Source organism: Rhinolophus sinicus, chromosome 18 (assembly GCF_057876585.1).
Source record: "Rhinolophus sinicus isolate RSI-liver-muscle chromosome 18, RSI-T2T, whole genome shotgun sequence".
Classification (NCBI taxonomy): domain Eukaryota; kingdom Metazoa; phylum Chordata; class Mammalia; order Chiroptera; family Rhinolophidae; genus Rhinolophus; species Rhinolophus sinicus.
The window spans coordinates 50,148,581-50,169,006 of record NC_142518.1 but is presented as its reverse complement, the minus strand read 5'-3'; the positions used below and the strand labels follow the sequence as shown (position 1 = coordinate 50,169,006).

Here is a 20,426-nt window from a genome sequence, read left to right as displayed (position 1 = left end):
CCCAATAAACTGTAATTAAAAAAAAAAAGTTGGTGTATTTAACACCAAAGAGACCAAGTTAACCTTAAAGAGACTTTTATAAACCAAAAGAGATCGATTAGGCAGGCAGGTTAACTTTTTCCTGATGATTAATAAGAATGATGGCTCATAAAGAAGTTTAGTTCAAATATGGATTATATAATTTATTTGTTTTTTTGTATATCTGAATCTGGTAATGTAATATTTCCAAACTGCTATGTCTGGATTTTGGTTGAGTTTTTACTATATTCAGCAAATTTCTACAAATGTCTTTATATTTCACTTGTAGGAATTTTAATCAATTTTCATGTTTGTTTTTTCTTAACTACATAACAGTTACCATGTTTTGCCATGTATAATGTGCACCCACGTTTTTGGCCCAAACTTTCAGGGGAAAAGAATCTTTCATTTTAATTTTTAATTCAAATTTTTATTTGATTATATTTGGGTACTTGTTTTTTGTGTTATAAAGGAATTTTAGAAGTTATTTGTTTATTTATTACACTTTTAACTCATAAGCATAAATAAAAGAATTGAAAACATTTATATAGATATGGAATTAGTACTACCCATTTATTATGTGCATTCTTATTTTTCTCTCATAAATTTGGGCAAAAGCTGCACAATTTACACAGTAAAATATGATAACTACTTTTGTAATATGATTCTCTTTACAAATAATTTTATGTTTTCTTAAATCACAAGCCAGTTTTCTCTGCTCTTGTCTAAATATTATTAACTTTTTGACATTTGTTTTGTAACTCTTTTGAGTCATTTTGAAGTATTCTTTATCTTTCTAGCCTTTGAGTCCCAAACTTGTCAATATTCCAGAGAAAATATAAATACAAATCTTTAAAATGTCTTTCATTTTCAATACAATTGTCACTACAAATAAAAGAGGAGTAAACATACCAAAGGAGCATATCTTGGTTTTGGAGGTGGAGGAGGCATCTTGCACTGACAGAGACGTTTTACCTTAGGTGACAGTAATAAAGGCTTACAAGGAGGAAGTGGTGCTCTTTCTCTTGATGGAGGAACTCTACCTGGAGTTGTTTTTGTCCCTTTTCCTTTGAATGTGGTCCTTTTGAATGGCATTTTGTATTCTCTCTTTTGTGCTTCTTTCTTTGAATCTGTAGATGTGGCATCTGATTCATCAACTCCTTTCTTTTTAGCCCCAAATTTATATATTGACTCTTCAGATTCAGCGTCTGAACTTTTCAACATTCCGGGCTTCTTTGGGTCTTTCCTGGAAGACTCATCAGATTCAGCACTAGTAGACTCTATGCCCTTCTTTGCATCCTGCTTCTTGGCATCTTTCTTTGAATATCTCTTAGCCTTCTTTAAATTTTTCTTGTCCTTCTTTGACTCCCAATCAGATTCAGTTTCACTAGATTCTTCAGACTTCATTGCAGACTTCTTTTTGGCATCTTTCTTTGAATCTCTCTTACCTTTCTTTTCAATTTTTTCACTCTTTTTTGAATTCCATTCAGGTTCAGAATCAGCATCAGTTGACGATATGTCCTTCTTGGCATCTTTTTTCTTGTCATCTTTCTGTGACCCTTTCTTATCCTTCTTTGAATCTTTCTTATCTTTTTTTGACTCCAATTCAGACTCAGATTCAGCATCGGTAGACTCTATGTCCTTCTTTGCACCCCTTTTCTTTGAATATTTCTTAGCCTTCTTTGAACCTTTTTTTGCATCCTTTGAGTCTACAGATTCTGCATCAGTAGACTCTGTGTCCTTTTTCGCATCCTTTTTCTTTGAATCTTTCTTAGACTTCTTTGGATCTTTCTTTGCATCCTTTGAGTCTACAGATCCTGCATCAGTAGACTCTACATCCTTCTTTGCATCCTTCTTGCTGTCTTTCTTTGTACCTTTCTTATCTTTCTTTGCATCTTTTGAATCTACAGATTCAGCATCAGAGCTCTTTGCTTCCTTCTTTGAAGACTTCTTTGAATTATTCTGTGAGTAATTCTTTAACCACCTATCAAATTCCATGGATTCAGCACCAGACTCCTCTAAATACATCATTAAACCCATATATGAACTGTTTTTTGAGCAAGCCTCTGATTTGGCATCAGAATTGTTCTTTGAGTTGTTAGAATCCTTCTTTGTACATATGGATTCAATATCTTTCTCCTTGGAATTTTTTGAATCTCTCTTATTTTTTTTTAGATCCTTCATCAAGACTGCCTTAGAATGTTTGGATTCTGGGTTTGCTTCTGATTTGTACTTTGACTTCTTAGATAGTTCACTTTCATGTGATGATTTTGATGGAGTTTTATCTGCTTTATTTCCTTTTTTAGATTTTTGGTCATTTACCATTTTCTTGGATTCTGGAGTTGTTTTACATGGGCCTGTATTTTTCTTAGAATCTTTCTTAAAAGTTGTTTCTTTTTTATCATCTTTGGACTTTTTAGTTTCTGCATTTTGAGGATGGGTTTTAGGAGTATAAAGATGTCTAAATGGAGCCTGTCTCCTGACAGTTAAGTAAATAGATGGTCTTTGGTAAATTTTTCTTAAAGAATGCCTTGACCATTTATGAGCTGTCTTCTGAACCTCCTCTAATTTTCTTTTGTCACATCTCTGAAAAGATTGGTTACAATAATAATAAGTGTTTTTAAATGAGTTATACCTTAACATATTGATACATGAAAATAGTCTAGCTTCTTATTAACCATCCATTTAAAATTGACTATTTCTTTTTCAATGTCCTACATGTGTTTTTGTGTGTTACTTTAGTAGAAAGCTTAGGATTTCCTCAATGATTCGTATTGGGATTGGAACAGCCTTACAAGGATCCATGATATTTCAGGGCTGGTACTCACAATTGATACTGGATTCCTTTTGGACCCTTATATGGGAGAGATATTTTGGAACATTTTATGCACCCTTCACTCTCAAGTTAGTTCAAAAATAAGCTGCTGCCCTTCAAGTTTGTCATGACAATTCTTGTGATAGCTGTAGAATTCAGGTCTAGTCTTTCTACTCCTGCTTTCAAATTGAGAGACTGAAAGCCCTGCTGTGAATTACTGTCAAAAAGAAGATAAAATGAAACAAATGTTTGATCCACATTAATTTGTGTAGCAGTAGTGTAATTACTTTTGAACTCTCACCCAAACATTTGTAAAATCTGGTTGTCATAGTGAACACATAGATTAATTTTACATTTATTTCTTATATTTTTTCAACTATTCAGTAGAGACACCACTAGTCAATGAAATGGTTATATGGAATTAAAGGAGGATCATAAGATAAGCATGCACTTGGATCACTACAAATGAAATGAATGGCCCTTGAATAAATGCATTGACTGTAACACTGCTTTGGGAGATGCTTTTAAAACATGTTTTGATATTACCATGGGTGACCTCTGTGTGCTAGTTTTTATTTTCACTGGTTGATAAGATAATTCCACCTTATAAAAGTAGTAGAAACTTGAATCTCCCAGTATCTAATATCCCAAGTGCCAGAATAAATAAAATGGAAAGGCCCTGAAAACCTCATCAAGATAAATTCCTGTTCTGTTTCAAAATTTAGATGCTTTTGCAGCTGGTAAACATTTCCTGACACATCCCACCAGTTTCAGCATTAGGTTCTCTACCTTGCCTAGCATATTAGCTATATAATGCCTTTGAAATGAAGAACAAATTATAAATAAAAGTTTAATCTGAAACAGGTGGGAGCAACCTGCTGTCTGGGGAATTATAAATTTTAAAATATCAGCTTCCAATAGGTAGTAAAATTCAAATTACATATATCTATATTTCCAATACTTACAGGAACTGTGATTTCTAATTCTGAAGGTCTTGATGGTTTTTTTCTATCTGGCTGGGGTTGTTTGGGAAATGTCAAAGTGAAGTATTCTTGATTCCATAATTTTTTGCTTGATTCATTGACTATAATGAGAGAGGACAATAAACAATTTGTAATTAGTAGCTAGAGTTTCATAAGCATGGAACTATTCTTGACCGGGAAATATATTGTTTAAATTAAACTAAGTTATAACTCAAAATATAGCTTCCCCCCTGGAGTTTGTAGTTTATTTGCATATCAATTAGGGATTCCAGTAAGATTTTCCCATAAAAGCTTATTTCCCCATTTAGCAAAATTATGTTTTAAAATGACATTCGTATTTTTTTTTGGATTAAACCAATTTTTACAAAATGTTCTTTAAATCATAAAAGTGAAAATAATACAATCAACAGTAGAAATGGAAAATAGAGAAAGATTCACTGTTTCTTTTCAAACATCTCCATCATCTCCTCTATCTTGGTTTTGTTCCTTTATGTCTTTTTGGTTAGATTGCAGACAATATGACTTGTGCAGTCCCTATAATAGCTAGCACAATGCTGAGTATAAAGTAATTAATAAAAGTCTCAATTTATTAAATCTAAGTGTTTATGTTAGCCCTCCTCTGACCTCAATGACATGCGAAGCCACATAAATTAGGGCCACAGACCAAAATACTGCATTCAGTTATGTGATCCTTGTTTGAGAAAAGGCATATATCCACTTGAGGGCATCCAGAATAGAGTGATCAAGAGGATCATTGTATCTGGAAGGTATGTCAAAAGAGGAACTGGTAAGATAGCTCGGGATAGTTCTCCTGGAGATGGAGAGACTAATGAAAGATGTGATCACTATATTCAAATATTTAAAGAGATGTTATATGGAAGAACAGTAGTAAGAGCAATAATAGCATAGCTGTAACTGATAACACTTATATAGTGTTTACTATGTGCCAGACAGTGTTTTAAGCACTTTACACATATTATCTCATTTAATCCTCAAGCACTTTGAATTAGGTAATGTAATTTATAATTGCCTCCATTTTACAGATGTAGCAAAATTAAGCACTAAGAGAGGTTAAATTACTTGCCCCAAACCATAAAGTAGAAGGATTAATATTCAAACACAGATAGTTTGGCTCCAGAGTCCATTCTCTTATCACAAAGTCAGAGACTTTTTTTTATGTGTTTCCTGGGGGAAGAACTAGAACCAATGAGCAAAAGTTGTAGCAGTGCAGGCAGATTTAAGTTCAATATATTAAGGAGAACTTTCCTAAAGTTGTATCCATTTAACAAATGGACCATCCACTTTCATCTTTCTGACTGTATTTTCCTTTTCTACTTTGGGTTTTGTTATTGTGGATTTTAAACACAAGGGAAATTTATGCAGTTAAGGTTGGTTTTTATAATAAGGAAGAACAAACTAAATATTTCCTTTTAAAACAGTGAGTACAAACCTACATCAAGGTCAGAAGTATTTTAAACACACACACATACCAACACACAGATCCACACACATACATGATTCTCCTAAATTTTAACAAAAAATTCAGAGCATTTTATGGAAGATACTAGACATTTGCCCTTAAAATTATTATAAAATATAATCTAAACAATATTGAACTCCAAAGACTAAATTCTTACTTGGTATGGAATTATCATATGATCTGATGTTTACTTCTTGTCTGTTAAAAGAAAAGAAAATGTTTTTCTCTGAAGAAAACCCACAACTTTTTAATGTTCTCAGTACTTAAATGAAGTCAAACCACTAGTGATGTGTGAAAGTGGCACATTTAAGTTTTTATCTGGAATTTGAATTTTTCTTACACACAAGGAAAATTGGTCCATGATATTTTCCATTTGGAAGGTGCCCACTTGATATGGTAATAATCATTTTCTACCGAGGAAATACGTGCTACAATTTATTTTTAATGTATTACTTAGTTAGCAGGGACAGTAAGTTGTGACCATTCCTAATTATGAGATTGTACTTATATATACATGTGCTCTACAGCTTGTTTTTTGACTCTTATAAACTATCAAGTTAGTAAAAAAAAACAAAACAAAACAAAAAAAACAAGTAAAAATGGTCAAATGTATTTATGTTTGAGCCAAATATATTTTCATTCACTAAGTGAAGCTCTAGTATCTAGGACAAAGCCTAATCCATACTCATCATTAGATAGCTACTGACTTACTTAAGAAAGATTTTGGAGATACTGAGTAATCAAAATATTTATTCCAGTGGTTTCTCAACTTGAGGTAAACATCAGAATTAACTTGGAATTAAAAAAATATATAAATATTCCCAAGAACTCCTGGACCCATGAGCAGAACCTCTGGGTGTGCCTTAATCAAGTCTGTATTTAAAAACTCAGGTGGTTTGTATACTCAGCTCTGGTTAGGAACGACTGCTTTGAATGGTCTTGGAAAAAGAAAACTTCATAGATATCTGAAATAGTTCAAGCTTGTGCTTTTTGCTTTTCCAAAATATAATTGATCAACGATCTATTAGTCTGTGTTGAAATCACATTCATTCAATAGTGTAGCTAGAAGATATACTATGGCCTGGGATACTAGAAATTTAACAGTTTGAAAGTCTGACATACTGGCTGGATCACTGCTTTCATATTCTGGGAAAAAGACTTTGCACCTGCATTGAATTTTGACCTCCTTCCCACAGCCTAAAGTAGTTTCCAAAACTTTATTTTGAGCACAACTCAATATGTATGTGTATAATTTATACTCTACTGTAATAATATACCTTATAAATCATACATTAAGATAGAAATTTTTTGAAAGATGAAATAAAACATAAATTGAAGTTCTGATGTCTTATTCCCCACGCTCCAATGGATTATTTTGCACATATATCTCACTGTGGAGAACAGTAGGAAAGGCCATCAAGGAACTGTGAGAAAAGGAACAATTTCTCCAAATATCTTGGCATACCTGCGTATATATAGTTATGGTCTCAGTCTCAGATTATTAGAAGTTCAAATATAATTAAACCTCTGAGTATTTTTCTTCCTTTCAAAGCATATTAGTTATTTAAAATTTTATAAATGATTGTGTGTATATTTGTTTGTTACATAGGTGATCTTAACCTATATCATGACATAAAGGAGAAAATGAGTGATAGATGGCAGAAAACAATGGAATGGTATTTTTAAAGCTCTAAACAAACATCAACTTATGATTTTTAACACAGCAAAAATAGTTTTCAAAAATTATGACAAATAACTTTTCCACAAACAAAAATTGAAAATTTTATTGCCAGTAGAAAGCACTGACAAAAATGCAAATGAGAATTCCTTAGGTTGGAGAAAATGACTGAAAAAGATGCACATTTAATACAAGATAGAATAAAGAGCAGCAACAACTTCACTAGCAACTAGGGAAATGCAAATCAAAACCACGATGAGATATCACCTCACACTTGTCAGAATGGCTGTCATCAATGAGACAAATAATAACAAATATTGGAGAGGCTGTGGAGAAAAACACACACTGTTGGTGGGAATATAAATTGGTACAGCTGCTGTGGAAAACAGTATGGAGGATACTCAAAAAATTAAGAATAGAACTACCATATCAACCAGCAGTCCCTCTACTGGGTATCTAACCCAAAAATCTGAAAACATTTATCCACAAAGATATATGTACCCCTAAGTTTATTGCAGCATTATTCATAGTGACCAAGATGGAAACAACCAAAATGTCCTTCAATAGATGATTGGATAGAGAAGAGGTAGTGTGTATACACAATTCTGCCATAAGAAAAGGTGAAACACTGCCATTTGAGACAACATGGACAGACCTTGAGATTATTATGATAAGCAAAACAAGTCAGACAGAAAAAGTCCAGAACTATATGACTTTGCTCATATGTGGGAATTAAAATTGAAAGAACCAAAGGAAAAAGACAAAAAAAGAAACAAAAACTCATAGACAGAAACAGTTTAGTGATTACCAGAGGGTAAGGAGGGATGAAGAATGGTAGGTGAGGGTAAAGGGGAACCAATATATGATGATGGAAAGAGAACTGACTCTGGGTGGTGAACACACAATGTGATATATAGATGATGTATTACAGAATTATACACCTGAAACCTATGTAACTTTACTAAAAATTGTCACCCCAATAAACTTTAATTAAAAAAATCAATAAAAAGTAAACACATCAAAAAAAGTTTGGAGAATGACGTCAAAAAATGGCAGCGTGAGACGTCATCAAAATGGCGACGTGAAGTGAGCCTCTGTAAAGCTACCCTGGAATTTACAACTAATCGAACAACAATAACTCCACAAAGGACTCCCTACACAGCAGAGAGGCAAGACGAAGAGGCCCACTACTGAATTTACCTAAGGTGCGCAAAATGCACGAGCCGGGGAGGAGGAAAGGGAGAAGTGCGGAGACGGAGCTGTGCGGGCGCAGGACGCAGACCTAGATCAGTGCTCCAAGCTCGTTGCATCCCAGAAGTACTGCAGGTGGGGGAGAGAGAAGAACTTGGACTCCTGGTGCTCCGCTTATGGCCCACAGGGATGAGGGGGCAGCAAATAACACAGCTGAACACAACGCTCATGGCAGAGACCTCGGAGAAAAGACTGAGGGAAGAAGGCTGAAAACGGTGGTTTAAGGCCTCACTGCCGAGCAGAGAACGGAAGCCTTAGGCACTGAGACTAGCTGCCACGACCCTACCCTCCCAGAGCTCACACTGCCCCCACCTGCCCGGTGCTGGAAGCAGAGCTGTAGCAGTGCCAGGTCGGAGGAACAGAATATTTGCTGTTCTGAGAACTGTGGACCGCAGACACAGATTCACAGCAAAACTAGTTTGGGCAAAGGGGAGGGAGCTGTGGAAGCAGGACCGGCTGTGGTGGTGGTCCCTGTCATTGCTCTGGGCCACCTCTCACAACTCACCCGGCCCCTGGCCCGACCTATCTGGGCAGATCCCGGCAGGAGTAAACAGAACTGCTGAAACATACGAGCTCTGAATCTGGTGAAGTAAGAGCTTTGGAACTTCAAAGGCTCTCCGCATACCCACATGGACACTGCGCCCTGTGACCAAGGCAAACTATTAATAGAGGAGAAGCCCGTCTCATAGGGAATTCCCCCATTGTGTGAGAAGCTGGAATAGTGCAGAGAAAACATAGCACTACTGTGTGAGAGAGACAAAAAAAGGCTATAGTCGGAGAGAAAATAAAACATTCTACCAACAAGTACTAGAAAACATAAGAAAGACCTCTTCCTATCAACCTGTTGCAGAAGCCACTCCTGTAGATGTCTAGAAAGAGAAATAATAAATCAGTAATTGCCATGAATAACCAAGGCAACAAGAAAGCTCAGAAAGAAAGTAAAAAGTCTCCAGAAAAGGCACTTAAAGATATGGAAATATGTGACTTAAATGACAGAGAATTCAAGACTGCAGTACTGAAAAAAACTCAACGAGATGCAAAAAACACAGAAAGGCAGTTTAATGAACTCAGAAACACAATCAAAGAACAATATGAGCATTTTATTAAAGAGATTGAAATTATAAAAAAGAACGAAATAGAATTTCTGGAGATTAAGAACTCAATAGAAGAAATCAAAATGAAATAACCAGCTTAGGTAGTAGAGTTGACCAGATAGAGGAAAGAATGAGTGACATCGAAGATAGAAACCTGGACATTACACAGATGGAAGAAAAAAGACTTGAGACTTAAAAGAAATGAAAGAACTCTACAAGAACTTTCTGACTCCATCAAAAGAGCAATATAAGAATAATGGGCATACCAGAAAGAGAAGCAAGAGAGAAGGGAACAGAGAATATATTCAAACAAATTGTTGATGAGAACTTCCCAAACTTGTGGACAGAACTGGATCCTTGAATCCAAGAAGCAAATAGAACACCTAATTACCTCAATCCCAACAGGCCTTCTCCAAGGCACATTGTATTGAAGCTGTCTAAAATCAATGACAAAGAAAGAATCCTCAAGGAAGCCAGGGAAAAGAAGACAGTAACCTTCAAAGGAAAGCCCATTAGATTATCATCAGATTTTTCAGCAGAAACTCTACAAGCCAGGAGGGAGTGGAAACAAATATTCAAACTATTGAAAGAGAGAAATCATGAGCCAAGAATAATATATCCAGCAAAGATATCCTTTAGATGTGAAGGAGGAATAAAGACCTTTCCAGACATACAGAAGCTGAGGGAATTTTCTAATACACGACCTGCACTACAAGAAATACTAAAGGAGGCTATTCGACCACCATCAACATGGACAATTTGTGGCAACCAAAACATAAAAAGGGGGAGAGTAAAGGTCTGAACCGGAATATGGGAATGGAGAAAGTAAGCGTACTGAAGAAAATGGAACATTCTAAATATCAAACTTTCTTTTACAAAAACTTAAGGGTAACCACTCAAAGGAATCCAGAACTGAGTTCCAGAAAAATGGCAGAGTGAAGTGAGCCTCTGTAAAGCTCCCCTGGAATTTACAAATAATCGAACAACAAAAACTCCACAAAGGACTCCCTGCACAGCAGACAGGCAAGACGAAGAGGCCCACTACCGACTGAAATCACCTCCTAGTGGGAGATTCGCGCGCACGAGCGCGCGAGCTGGGATAGGAGGAAAGTGAGAAGTGAGCGGAGACGCAGCACCGCGGGCGCAGGACTCAGACCCAGCTCAGTGCGCCGAGCTCGCTGCTTCCTGGAACTACCGCAGCTGCGGGAGATCGGACTGCTAGGGCTCCGCCAGGGCTCCACAGGGCTGAGGGGACAGCATATAACACGGCTGAACCCAACGCTCACGGCAGAGACCTCGGAGAAAAGACTGAGGGAAAAAGGCTGAAAACAGTGGTTTAAGCCTGCACTGCCGAGCAGAGAACGGAGCCTTAGGCACTGAGACTAGCTGCCCCCTCCCTCCCCTCCCAGAGCTCGCCCCGCCCCCACCTGCCCGGTGCTAGAAGCGAAACAGTAGCAGTGTCAGATCAAAACAAAAGAAATTTGCTATATTTGAGAACTGTGGCCCACAAACACAAATCCACAGCCCAACTAGTTCCGGCAAAGGGGAGAGAGCTGTGGAAGCAGGATCGGTGTGGTGGTGGTCGCCGCCATTGCTCTGGGCCACCTCTCACAGCTCACCCCGCCCCTGGCCCCACCTATCTGGGCGGATCCCTGCAGGAGTAAACAGAAGTGCTGAAACATATGGGCTCTGAATCAGGAACTGGAAGAGCTTTGGAACATCAAAAGCTCTCTGCATACCCACCGGGACACTGCGCCATGTGACCTAGGAGAACTATTAACAGAGGAGAAGCCCGTCTCCCAGGGAATCCTCTCAGTGTGTGAGAAGCTGCAATAGTGCAGAGAAAACATAGCACTACCTTGTGAGAGAGGAAAAATAAAAAGCTTGCAGTCGGAGAAAAAGTAAAACGTTCTACCAACAAGTACTGGAAAACAAAAGAAAGACCTCTTCCTATCAACTTGTTGCAGAAGTCACTCCTGTAGATGTCTAGGAAGAGAAATAGTAAACCAGTAATCGCCATGAGTAACCAAGGCAACAAGATAGCTCAGAAAGAAAGTGAAAAATCTCCAGAAAAGGCACTTAAAGATACAGAAATATGTGACTTAAATGACAGAGAATTCAAGGCTGCAGTTCTGAAAAAACTCAACGAGATACAAGAAAACACAGATAGGCAGTTAAATGAACTCAGAAACTCAATTAAAGAACAGCATGAGCATTTTACGAAAGAGATTGAAATTTTAAAAAAGAACCAAATAGAATTTCTGGAGATTAAGAACTCAATAGAAGAAATTAAGAATGAAATAACCAGCTTAGGTAGTAGAGTTGACCAGATGGAGGAAAGAATCAGTGACATCAAAGATAGAAACCTGGAAATGACACAGATAGAAGAAGAAAGAGACTTGAGACTGAAAATAAATGAAAGAACTCTACAAGAACTTTCTGACTCCATCAGAAAGAGCAATATAAGAATAATGGGCATACCAGAAGGAGAAGAAAGAGAGAAGGGAACAGAGAATATATTCAAACAAATTGTCGATGAGAACTTCCCAAATTTGTGGACAGAACTGGACCCTCGAATCCAAGACTCAAATAGACCACCTAATTACCTCAATCCCAACAGGCCTTCTCCAAGGCACATTGTACTGAAGCTGTCTAAAATCAACGACAAAGAAAGAATCCTCAAGGCAGCCAGGGAAAAGAAGACGGTAACTTACAAAGGAAATCCCATTAGATTATCATCAGATTTTTCAGCAGAAACTCTACAAGCCAGGAGGGAGTGGAAACAAATATTCAAACTATTGAAAGAGAGAAATCATGAGCCAAGAATAATATATCCAGCAAAGATATCCTTTAGATATGAAGGAGGAATAAAGACCTTTCCAGACATACAGAAGCTGAGGGAATTTTCTAATACACGACCTGCACTACAAAAAATACTAAAGGAGGCTATTCGACAACCATCAACAGGGACAATTTGTGGCAACCAAAACTCAAAAAGGGGGAGAGTAAAGGCCTGAACCGGAATATGGGAATGGAGAAAGTAAGCGTGCTGAAGAAAATGGAATACTCTAAATATCAAACTTTCTTTTACATAAACTTAAGAGTAACCACTCAAAATAAATCCAGAACAGAAATATATACGGAAATAAAAAAAGAAACAGAGGGAAACATCATAGAATACCACCACACAGAAATAATAGACAACAACAAAAAGGCAAAGAAACAATGGAGACACAGCCTTACCAGAAAACTAAAGACAGAATGACAGGAAATCCTCACATATCAATAATCACCCTAAATGTAAATGGACTGAACTCACCAATAAAAAGGCACAGAGTAGCAGATTGGATTAAAAAACTAAACCCAACCATATGCTGTCTCCAAGAGGCACATCTCAGCTACAAGGACAAGCATAGACTCAAAGTGAAAGGGTGGAAATTGACATTCCAAGCAAATGGTGCCCAGAGAAAATCAGGTGTAGTCATAATGATATCAGATGAAACAGACTTCAAGGTGAAAAAGATAACAAGAGACAAAGATGGACAATTCATAATAGTGAAGGGGACTGTACAACAAGAAGACATAACAGTCATCAATATTTATGCCCCCAATCAGGGAGCACCGAAATACACCAAGCAACTACTAACAGAACTAAAGGGAGAAATTGACCAAAACACAGTTATACTAGGGGACTTAAATACATCATTGACAGCTATGGATAGATCATCCAAACAGAAAATAAATAACGAAATAGTAGCCCTAAATGCCACATTAGATGAAATGGACATAATTGTCATTTATAGAGCACTTCATCCTAAAACATCAGACTATACATTCTTTTCTAGAGTACATGGAACATTCTCAAGGATAGACCATATATTGGGACATAAAATCAGCCTTAGCAAATTTAAGAAGATTGGCATCATACCAAGCAAATTCTCTGATCACAAGTCTTTGAAATTGGATATCAACTGCAAAAAGAAAGCAGGAAAAAACACAAATACATGGAGATTAAACAACATACTTTTAAAGAACGACTGGGTTTAAGAAGAAATTAGAGAAGAGCTCAAAAGATACATAGAAACAAATAACAATGAAAATACATCCCAAAATTTTTGGGATGCAGCGAAAGCAGTTTTAAGAGGGAAATTTATATAATTACAGGCCTATCTCAAGAAATAAGAAAAATCCCACATAAATAACCTTATCTTACACCTTAAAAAGCTAGAAAAAAAGAACAAGTGAAACCCAAGGTCAGGAGAAGAAAAGAAATAACAAAAATCAGAGCAGGACTAAATGAAATACAGAAGAATAAGACAATAGAAAATACTAATGTGACAAAGCGCTGGTTCTTTGAAAAGATTAACAAAAATGACAAACCCTTGGCTAGACTCACTAAGATAAAAAGAGAGAAGACATTAATTAACAAAATCAGAAATGAAAAAGGGGAAGTTATCACGGACAATTCAGAAATACAAAGGATCATCCAAGAATACTATGAAGGACTATATGCCACTAAATTCAATAATCTACAAGAAATGGACAAGTTCTTAGAAACATATAGCCTTCCAAGGCAGAATCATGAAGAACTGGAAAATCTAAACAGACCAATCACCAGTAACGTAATTGAATCATTCATCCAGAACCTTCCCAAAAGCAAAAGTCCGGGACCAGATGGCTTCACTAGTGAATTCTACCAAACATTCAAAGAGGATCAAATACCAATCCTGCTCAAACTCTTCCAAAAATTTGAAGAAGAGACAGTACTCCCTAACTCATTTTATGAGGCCAACATTACCCTGATACCAAAATCTGGTAAGGACAACACATAAAAAGAAAACTACAGACCAATATCTCTGATGAATACAGATGTAAAACTCCTAAAGAAAATTCAAGCAAATCGCATACAACAATGCATTAAAAATTATTCATCACGACCAATTGGGGTTCATCTCTAGGCACAAGGATGATTCAACATCTGCAAATCCATCAATGTTATACATCACATAAACAAAATAAAGGACAAAAATCATATGATTATATCAATTGATGCAGAAAAAGCATTTGACAAGATACAACAGCCATTTATGATTAAAACACAATAAAATAGGTATAAAAGGGAAATACCTTAACATAATAAAGGCCATATATGACAAGCCTTCAGTTAATCTCATAATTAATGGTGAAACCCTGAAGCCCTTTGGTCTACGTTCTGGAACACTGCAGAGTTGTCCCCTATCATCTCTGCTTTTCAACATAGTGTTGGAAATCCTTGTTAGAGCTATCAGGCACGAGAAAGAAATAAAAGGCATCCAAATTGGGAATGAAGAAATTAAATTATCACTCTTTGCAGATGACATGGTGGTATATATAGAAAACCCTAAAGACTCCGCCAAAAAGCTATTAGAAACAATCAACGAATACAGTTGCTAGCTACAAAATCAATGTACAAAAGTCCATTGCATTCCTATATACTAACAATGAAATCTCAGAATAAGAAATACAAAAAACAATTCCTTTTGCAATTGCAACAAAAAGAATAAAATACCTAGGAATAAACATAACCAAGGTTGTGAAAAACTTCTGTGCTGAAAACTATAACACATTTTTAAAGAAATTGAAGAAGACACACAGAAATGGAAAGATATTCCATGATCATGGATTGGAAGAATCAACATAGGTAAAATGGCCATATTACCCAAAGCAATATACAGATTTAATGCAATCCCCATCAAAATCCCAGTGGTATTTTTTAAAGAAATAGAATAAAAAATCATCACATTTGTATGGAACCACAAAAGACCCCGAATAGCCAAAGCAATCTTAAGAAAAAGAACAATGCTGCAGTTATCACACTACCTGATTTTAGCTTGTACTACAGGGCAACAATAATCAAAACAGCATGGTATTGGCAGAAAAACAGACACGTAGACCAATGGAATAGAATTGAGCACTCAGAAATAAAACCAGATAAACATGGACAGATAATTTTTGACAAAGAAGCAAAAAACATGCAATGGAGAAAAGACAGCCTCTTCAATAAATGGTGCTGGGAGAATTGGAAAACCACAGGCAAAAAATGAAACTGCACTGCTATCTGTCACCCTGTACCAAAATTAATTCAAAATGGATCAAAGACCTAAGTATAAGACCTGAAACAATAAACTGCATAGAAGAAAACATAGGTGCTAAACTTATGGACCTTGGGTTCAAAGAGCATTTTATGAATTTGACTCCAAATGCAAGGGAAGTAAAAGCTAAAATAACTGAATCCGACTATGTCAAACTTAAAAGTTTCTCCACAACAAAAGTAACCATCGACAAAATAAAGAGGCAACCAACTGAATGGGAGAAGATATTTGCAAACAGTGTCTCCGATATTGGGCTAATGTCCAAAATATAAAAGGAACTCATGAAACTCAACAACAAAAGAACAAACAACCCATTCAAAAATGAGCAGACGACCTGAAGAGACATTTCTCCAAAGAGGACATACAAATGGCAATAGCCATGTGAAAAAATGCTCAACATCACTAATCATCAGAGAAATGCAAATAGAGACTACAATGAGATATCACCTCACCCCACTTAGAATGGCTATCATCAAGACAATGGTAACAAGTTTTGGAGAGGCTGTGGAGAAAAAGGAACCCTCATACACTTTTGGTGGGAATGTAGACTTGTGCAGCCGCTATGAAAAGCAGTGTGGAGTTTCCTCAAAAAATTAGAAATAGAATTACCATACGACCCAGCAATCCCTCTACTGGATATGTACCCAAAAAATCTGAAAACATTTATCCATAAAGACACGTGTGCTCCAATGTTTATTGCAGCTTTATTTACGGTGGCCAAGACATGGAAACAACCAAAATGTCCTTCAATAGATGAATGGATAAAGAAATTGTGGTATATATCCACAATGGAATACAATTTGGCGGTAAGAAAAGATGAAATAGGATCATTTGTGACAACATGGATGGATCTTGAGAGCATAATGCTAAGCGAAATAAGTCAGACAGAAAAAGCAGAGAACCATATGATTTCAGTGATATGTCATATATATACCCAAAACAGCAAAAGAACAAGGCAAACAAATGAGAAACAAAAACTCATAGACACAGATAATAGTTTAGTGGTTACCAGAGGGTAAAGGGGGTGGGGGGTGGGAGATGTGTGTAAGGGTGATCAAATATATGGTGATGGAAGGAGAACTGTCTCTGGGTGGTGAACACACAATGGAATTTATAGATGATGTAATACAGGTTTGTACATCTGAAATCTGTGTAACTTTATTAACAATTGTCACCCAAATAAACTTTAATTAAAAAAAGGAGTGAATCCAAAAGAAAGATGTAACAATTTTAAATTAGAGTGTACTCACTGACCATTGACATTGCTCTAAAATGCATAAAGCGAACATTTATAAAACCAAGAGTGGTAATACAAGCACACAATTATAGTTGGAGACTTTAACATACTTATTTTAGCTACTAAGAGACCAAGAAAACAAAAATATATCAGCAGAGATATGGAAAATTTGAATAATATGATTAACAATTCTTTACATGAAATAAATACACTGCAACAGACAATTGTACACATTCTTTTGAAGTTTATGTAACACATTTAACAAAAGTGACCACAGACTGGGCTATATAAAGTAAGTCTCAACAACTACCAGAGTACTGATATGTGGTATATGTTTGCTGACCACTGTGGAATAAATTTAGAAATGAAAAAAATAAATAAATAAAAACTAAATTAAAAAATACCTACACATTTGGAAAATTAAGAATATAATCTATGAGTTAAAGAATAAATCACAATGAAAATTAGAAAATGTTTTGAAAAACATATTGAACATAATAAATTCAAATATGATATTTACATATTTGTGAAATCAGAGAGCTATGTAGAAACTTAAAACTTAAATTCATGTTTTAGAAGAGAGGCTAAAAATAAACAATTTAACTATCCAACTCAAGAAACTGGAAATAGAATAGCAAATTGAAAACAACATATGTAAGAAGAAAAATTTAAAGATGAGAGAAAGCAATGGCAATAAATTTGAAAATTTAGATAAAATAAAAATATGTCTTGAAAAAGAACACACATAAAAACAGAAAGAAGGAGAAATATGAAATCTCAATTATTGTATACATAAGATGTTGAACTGATATTTAAAAACTTACCGACATGGCGAATTCCAGGCCTGGATATCTTCATTGATTAATTCTCCCAAACACCTAAAGAAGAAATAGAATAAACTACCCACAAACTCTTCTAAAGAATAGAAAAATAGAACAGTTTCCAATTTGTTCTACAGAAGAGGATGACTTTGATAATTAAACCTGACATGGCTATTAATAGAAAATAAAATTACAAGCCTATATCTCTCATAAACATAGATGCCAAAATCCTTAAACATTTTTCAAAATTAATACATAGAAAGGATATTATATTACAACCAAGTAAAGCTTATTTCATGTTGGTTTAACGTTTTAAATTCACCCCATCAACACATTAGAATAAAGGAGGGAAAGTTATATGATCATCTCAATATGCAGAAAAAGCTGTTGATGAAAGCTAACATTCATTCATGGTAAAAAATTTTTGGCAAACAAGAAATGGAAGGGAACTTCCTTAGTGTGATAAAGGGAATATACAGAAAACTAGAACAAATGTAATATTCAATGGCAAAGTATTGGAAACATTCCCCCTGAGTTCAAGAACAATAAAAGGATGTCCACTAGTACAACTTCAATTTAGCATTGTACTGGAGGTCCTAGCCAATAAGGCAAGAAAAAATAAAAAGTCTAAGAATAGGAAAATAAGAAACAAATTATTGTTATTTACAGGGAGCACAATTGTTCACATGGAATAGCCAAAATATCTAGACACAATTAAAATTAATAAATACATTTAATAAAGTTGTTAGATACAAAAACTAAATGTAAAAATTAATTATATTTTTAATCTAAATTTATTGAAGTGACAATGATTAGTAAAATTACATAGGTTTCAAGTGTGCAATTCTATAATACATCATCTATATTTTATATACAATAAAATTAGAAAATATTTTAATAATACCACTTACATAATAATATAATACAAAATACTTAGGAATAAATCTAAAAATACATGTATAACACCTCTACTCTAAAGAGTAGAAACGAATATTAAGATAAATTAAAGAAAACAGCAATTGGAAGACTCAGTGTTATAAGTATAGCATTTTTCCCCAAATTGATAGTGAGTCAATGCAATCCCAATAAAATTTTTGACTTTTTAAATGACACCTGACTACTTCATTCTAAATGTTATATGGAAAAGAAAGAGTAATAACATGCAAGACAATTTGGAAAAAAAAAAATAAATGTGAAGAATACGCATTACCAAATATCAATACATAACTTATTATAAAGTGAGAGCAATTAAGACAATGTTGTATTGACACAAAGACAACCAATGGAATAAAATAGGGCATACAAAAAAAGACTTATATAGATATATTTACATAAATTATCCCAAAGTTGTTATGTATTGGGGGGAAATGCTATTTTCAATAAATAATGCTAGTCAATTGGGTATCTTCAAGGGAAAAATCCTTCAAACTTGAATAAGACATTATGATGTGATTTTCATGAATTTATTAATTCAACTAATAAATATTGGACACTGTGAAAGGCTGATAAATCACCTCTCAAAATATCTATATCCAAATCCCTGGAACCTGTGAATGTTACCTCATATAGCAAAAGGACTTAACTTATGTGATTAAGAATCTTGAGCTCAGAAAATTATTCTGGATAATCCAATAGGGCACTAAGTGTAATCACCAGAGTTTTTATAAGAGGAAAACAAGAGGGTCAGAGGAGCAGAAGACAAACTGATGATGAAAGCAGAAAGTGGAGTGATATCTATGTGTATGTGTGTGTGTGTGTGTGTGTGTGTGTGTGTGTGTGTGTGTGTATATATATATATATATATATTTAAAGGTTTTATTGGGGAAAGGGAACAGGACTTTATTGGGGAACAGTGTGTACTTCCAGGACTTTTTGCAAGTCAAGTTGTCGTCCTTTCAATCTTAGTTGTGGAGGATACAGCTCAGCTCCAGGTCCAGTTGCCATTGTTAGTTGTAGGGGGCGCAGCCCACCATTCCTTGTGGGAGTCCAACCAGCAACCTGTGGTTGAGAGCCGACGCTTCAACCAACTGAGCCATCTGGGAGCTCAGCAGCAGCTCAGTTCAAGGTGCTGTGTTCAATCTTAGTTGTGGGGTGCAGAGCCCACCATTCCTTGCCGGAGTTGAGGAGTCAAACTAGCAACTTTGTGGTCGGGAGTCCGTTCTTCAACCAACTGAGCCATCTGGCCACCCGGGAACTGAGCGGCAGCTCATTGACTTCATTCTAGTTGTGGAGGATGCAGCTTGCTGACCCATGTGGGAATCAAACTGGCAGCTCCGTTGCCCAGAGATCGTGCTCTAACCAACTGAGCCACCCATCCGCCCATAGAAGGATATATTTAAAGAGCTTAAAAAAAAAAGCCTGCCAATCAAGAAAACTTTATCCAGCAAAGTTGTCCTTTAAGAAATGAAGGAAAAAAATTCCCAGACAATCAAAAGCTGAGGGAGTTCATCACCACTACATTTTCATTTTTTTGCAATAAATGCTGAAGTAGTTCTTCAAGTTGAAATGAAAGAATACTAATTAGTAACATGAAAACATATAAATATACTTAACATATTGATAAAAATGGTATATAGTTAAATTCAGAATACTCTAATGTAATATTTTGTGGTATGTTAACCACTAATTAATTAAAGTTAAGTTCTTATCAGTGTAAAATAGATTATAATATCTAAAAGATAGTTTTTGTAAAACTGATGGTAACTACAAAGCAAAAACATACAGTAGATCCACGAAAGATAAAGAAAAAAGAACCAAAGCTTATTACTATGGAAAATAATCAATCCACAAAGAAGGCAGCAATAGAGAGCAATAAAGGAAAAAAAGATCAAGAGAACTACATAACAGCCAGAAAACAATAAATAAGATGGTGTTAATAAGTCCTTACCTACCAATAATTACTCTAAATGTAAATGGAT

General features: G+C 35.4%; 1 protein-coding gene across 1 annotated transcript in view; it reads right to left on the bottom strand.

The window, feature by feature from the left end:
• Positions 1-19,687, bottom strand: part of CYLC1 (cylicin 1) — a 32,833-nt gene extending 13,146 nt beyond the window's left edge. The window contains exons 1-5 of the mRNA XM_088794752.1: positions 19,623-19,687; positions 17,512-17,565; positions 5,454-5,494; positions 3,799-3,917; positions 931-2,604 (exon numbers count right to left, since the gene is read on the bottom strand). Of these exons, the coding sequence (XP_088650878.1) occupies positions 931-2,604; positions 3,799-3,917; positions 5,454-5,494; positions 17,512-17,565; positions 19,623-19,687 (1,953 nt within the window). The remainder of the gene's footprint in view (positions 1-930; positions 2,605-3,798; positions 3,918-5,453; positions 5,495-17,511; positions 17,566-19,622) is intronic.
• Positions 19,688-20,426: the final 739 nt, after the last annotated feature.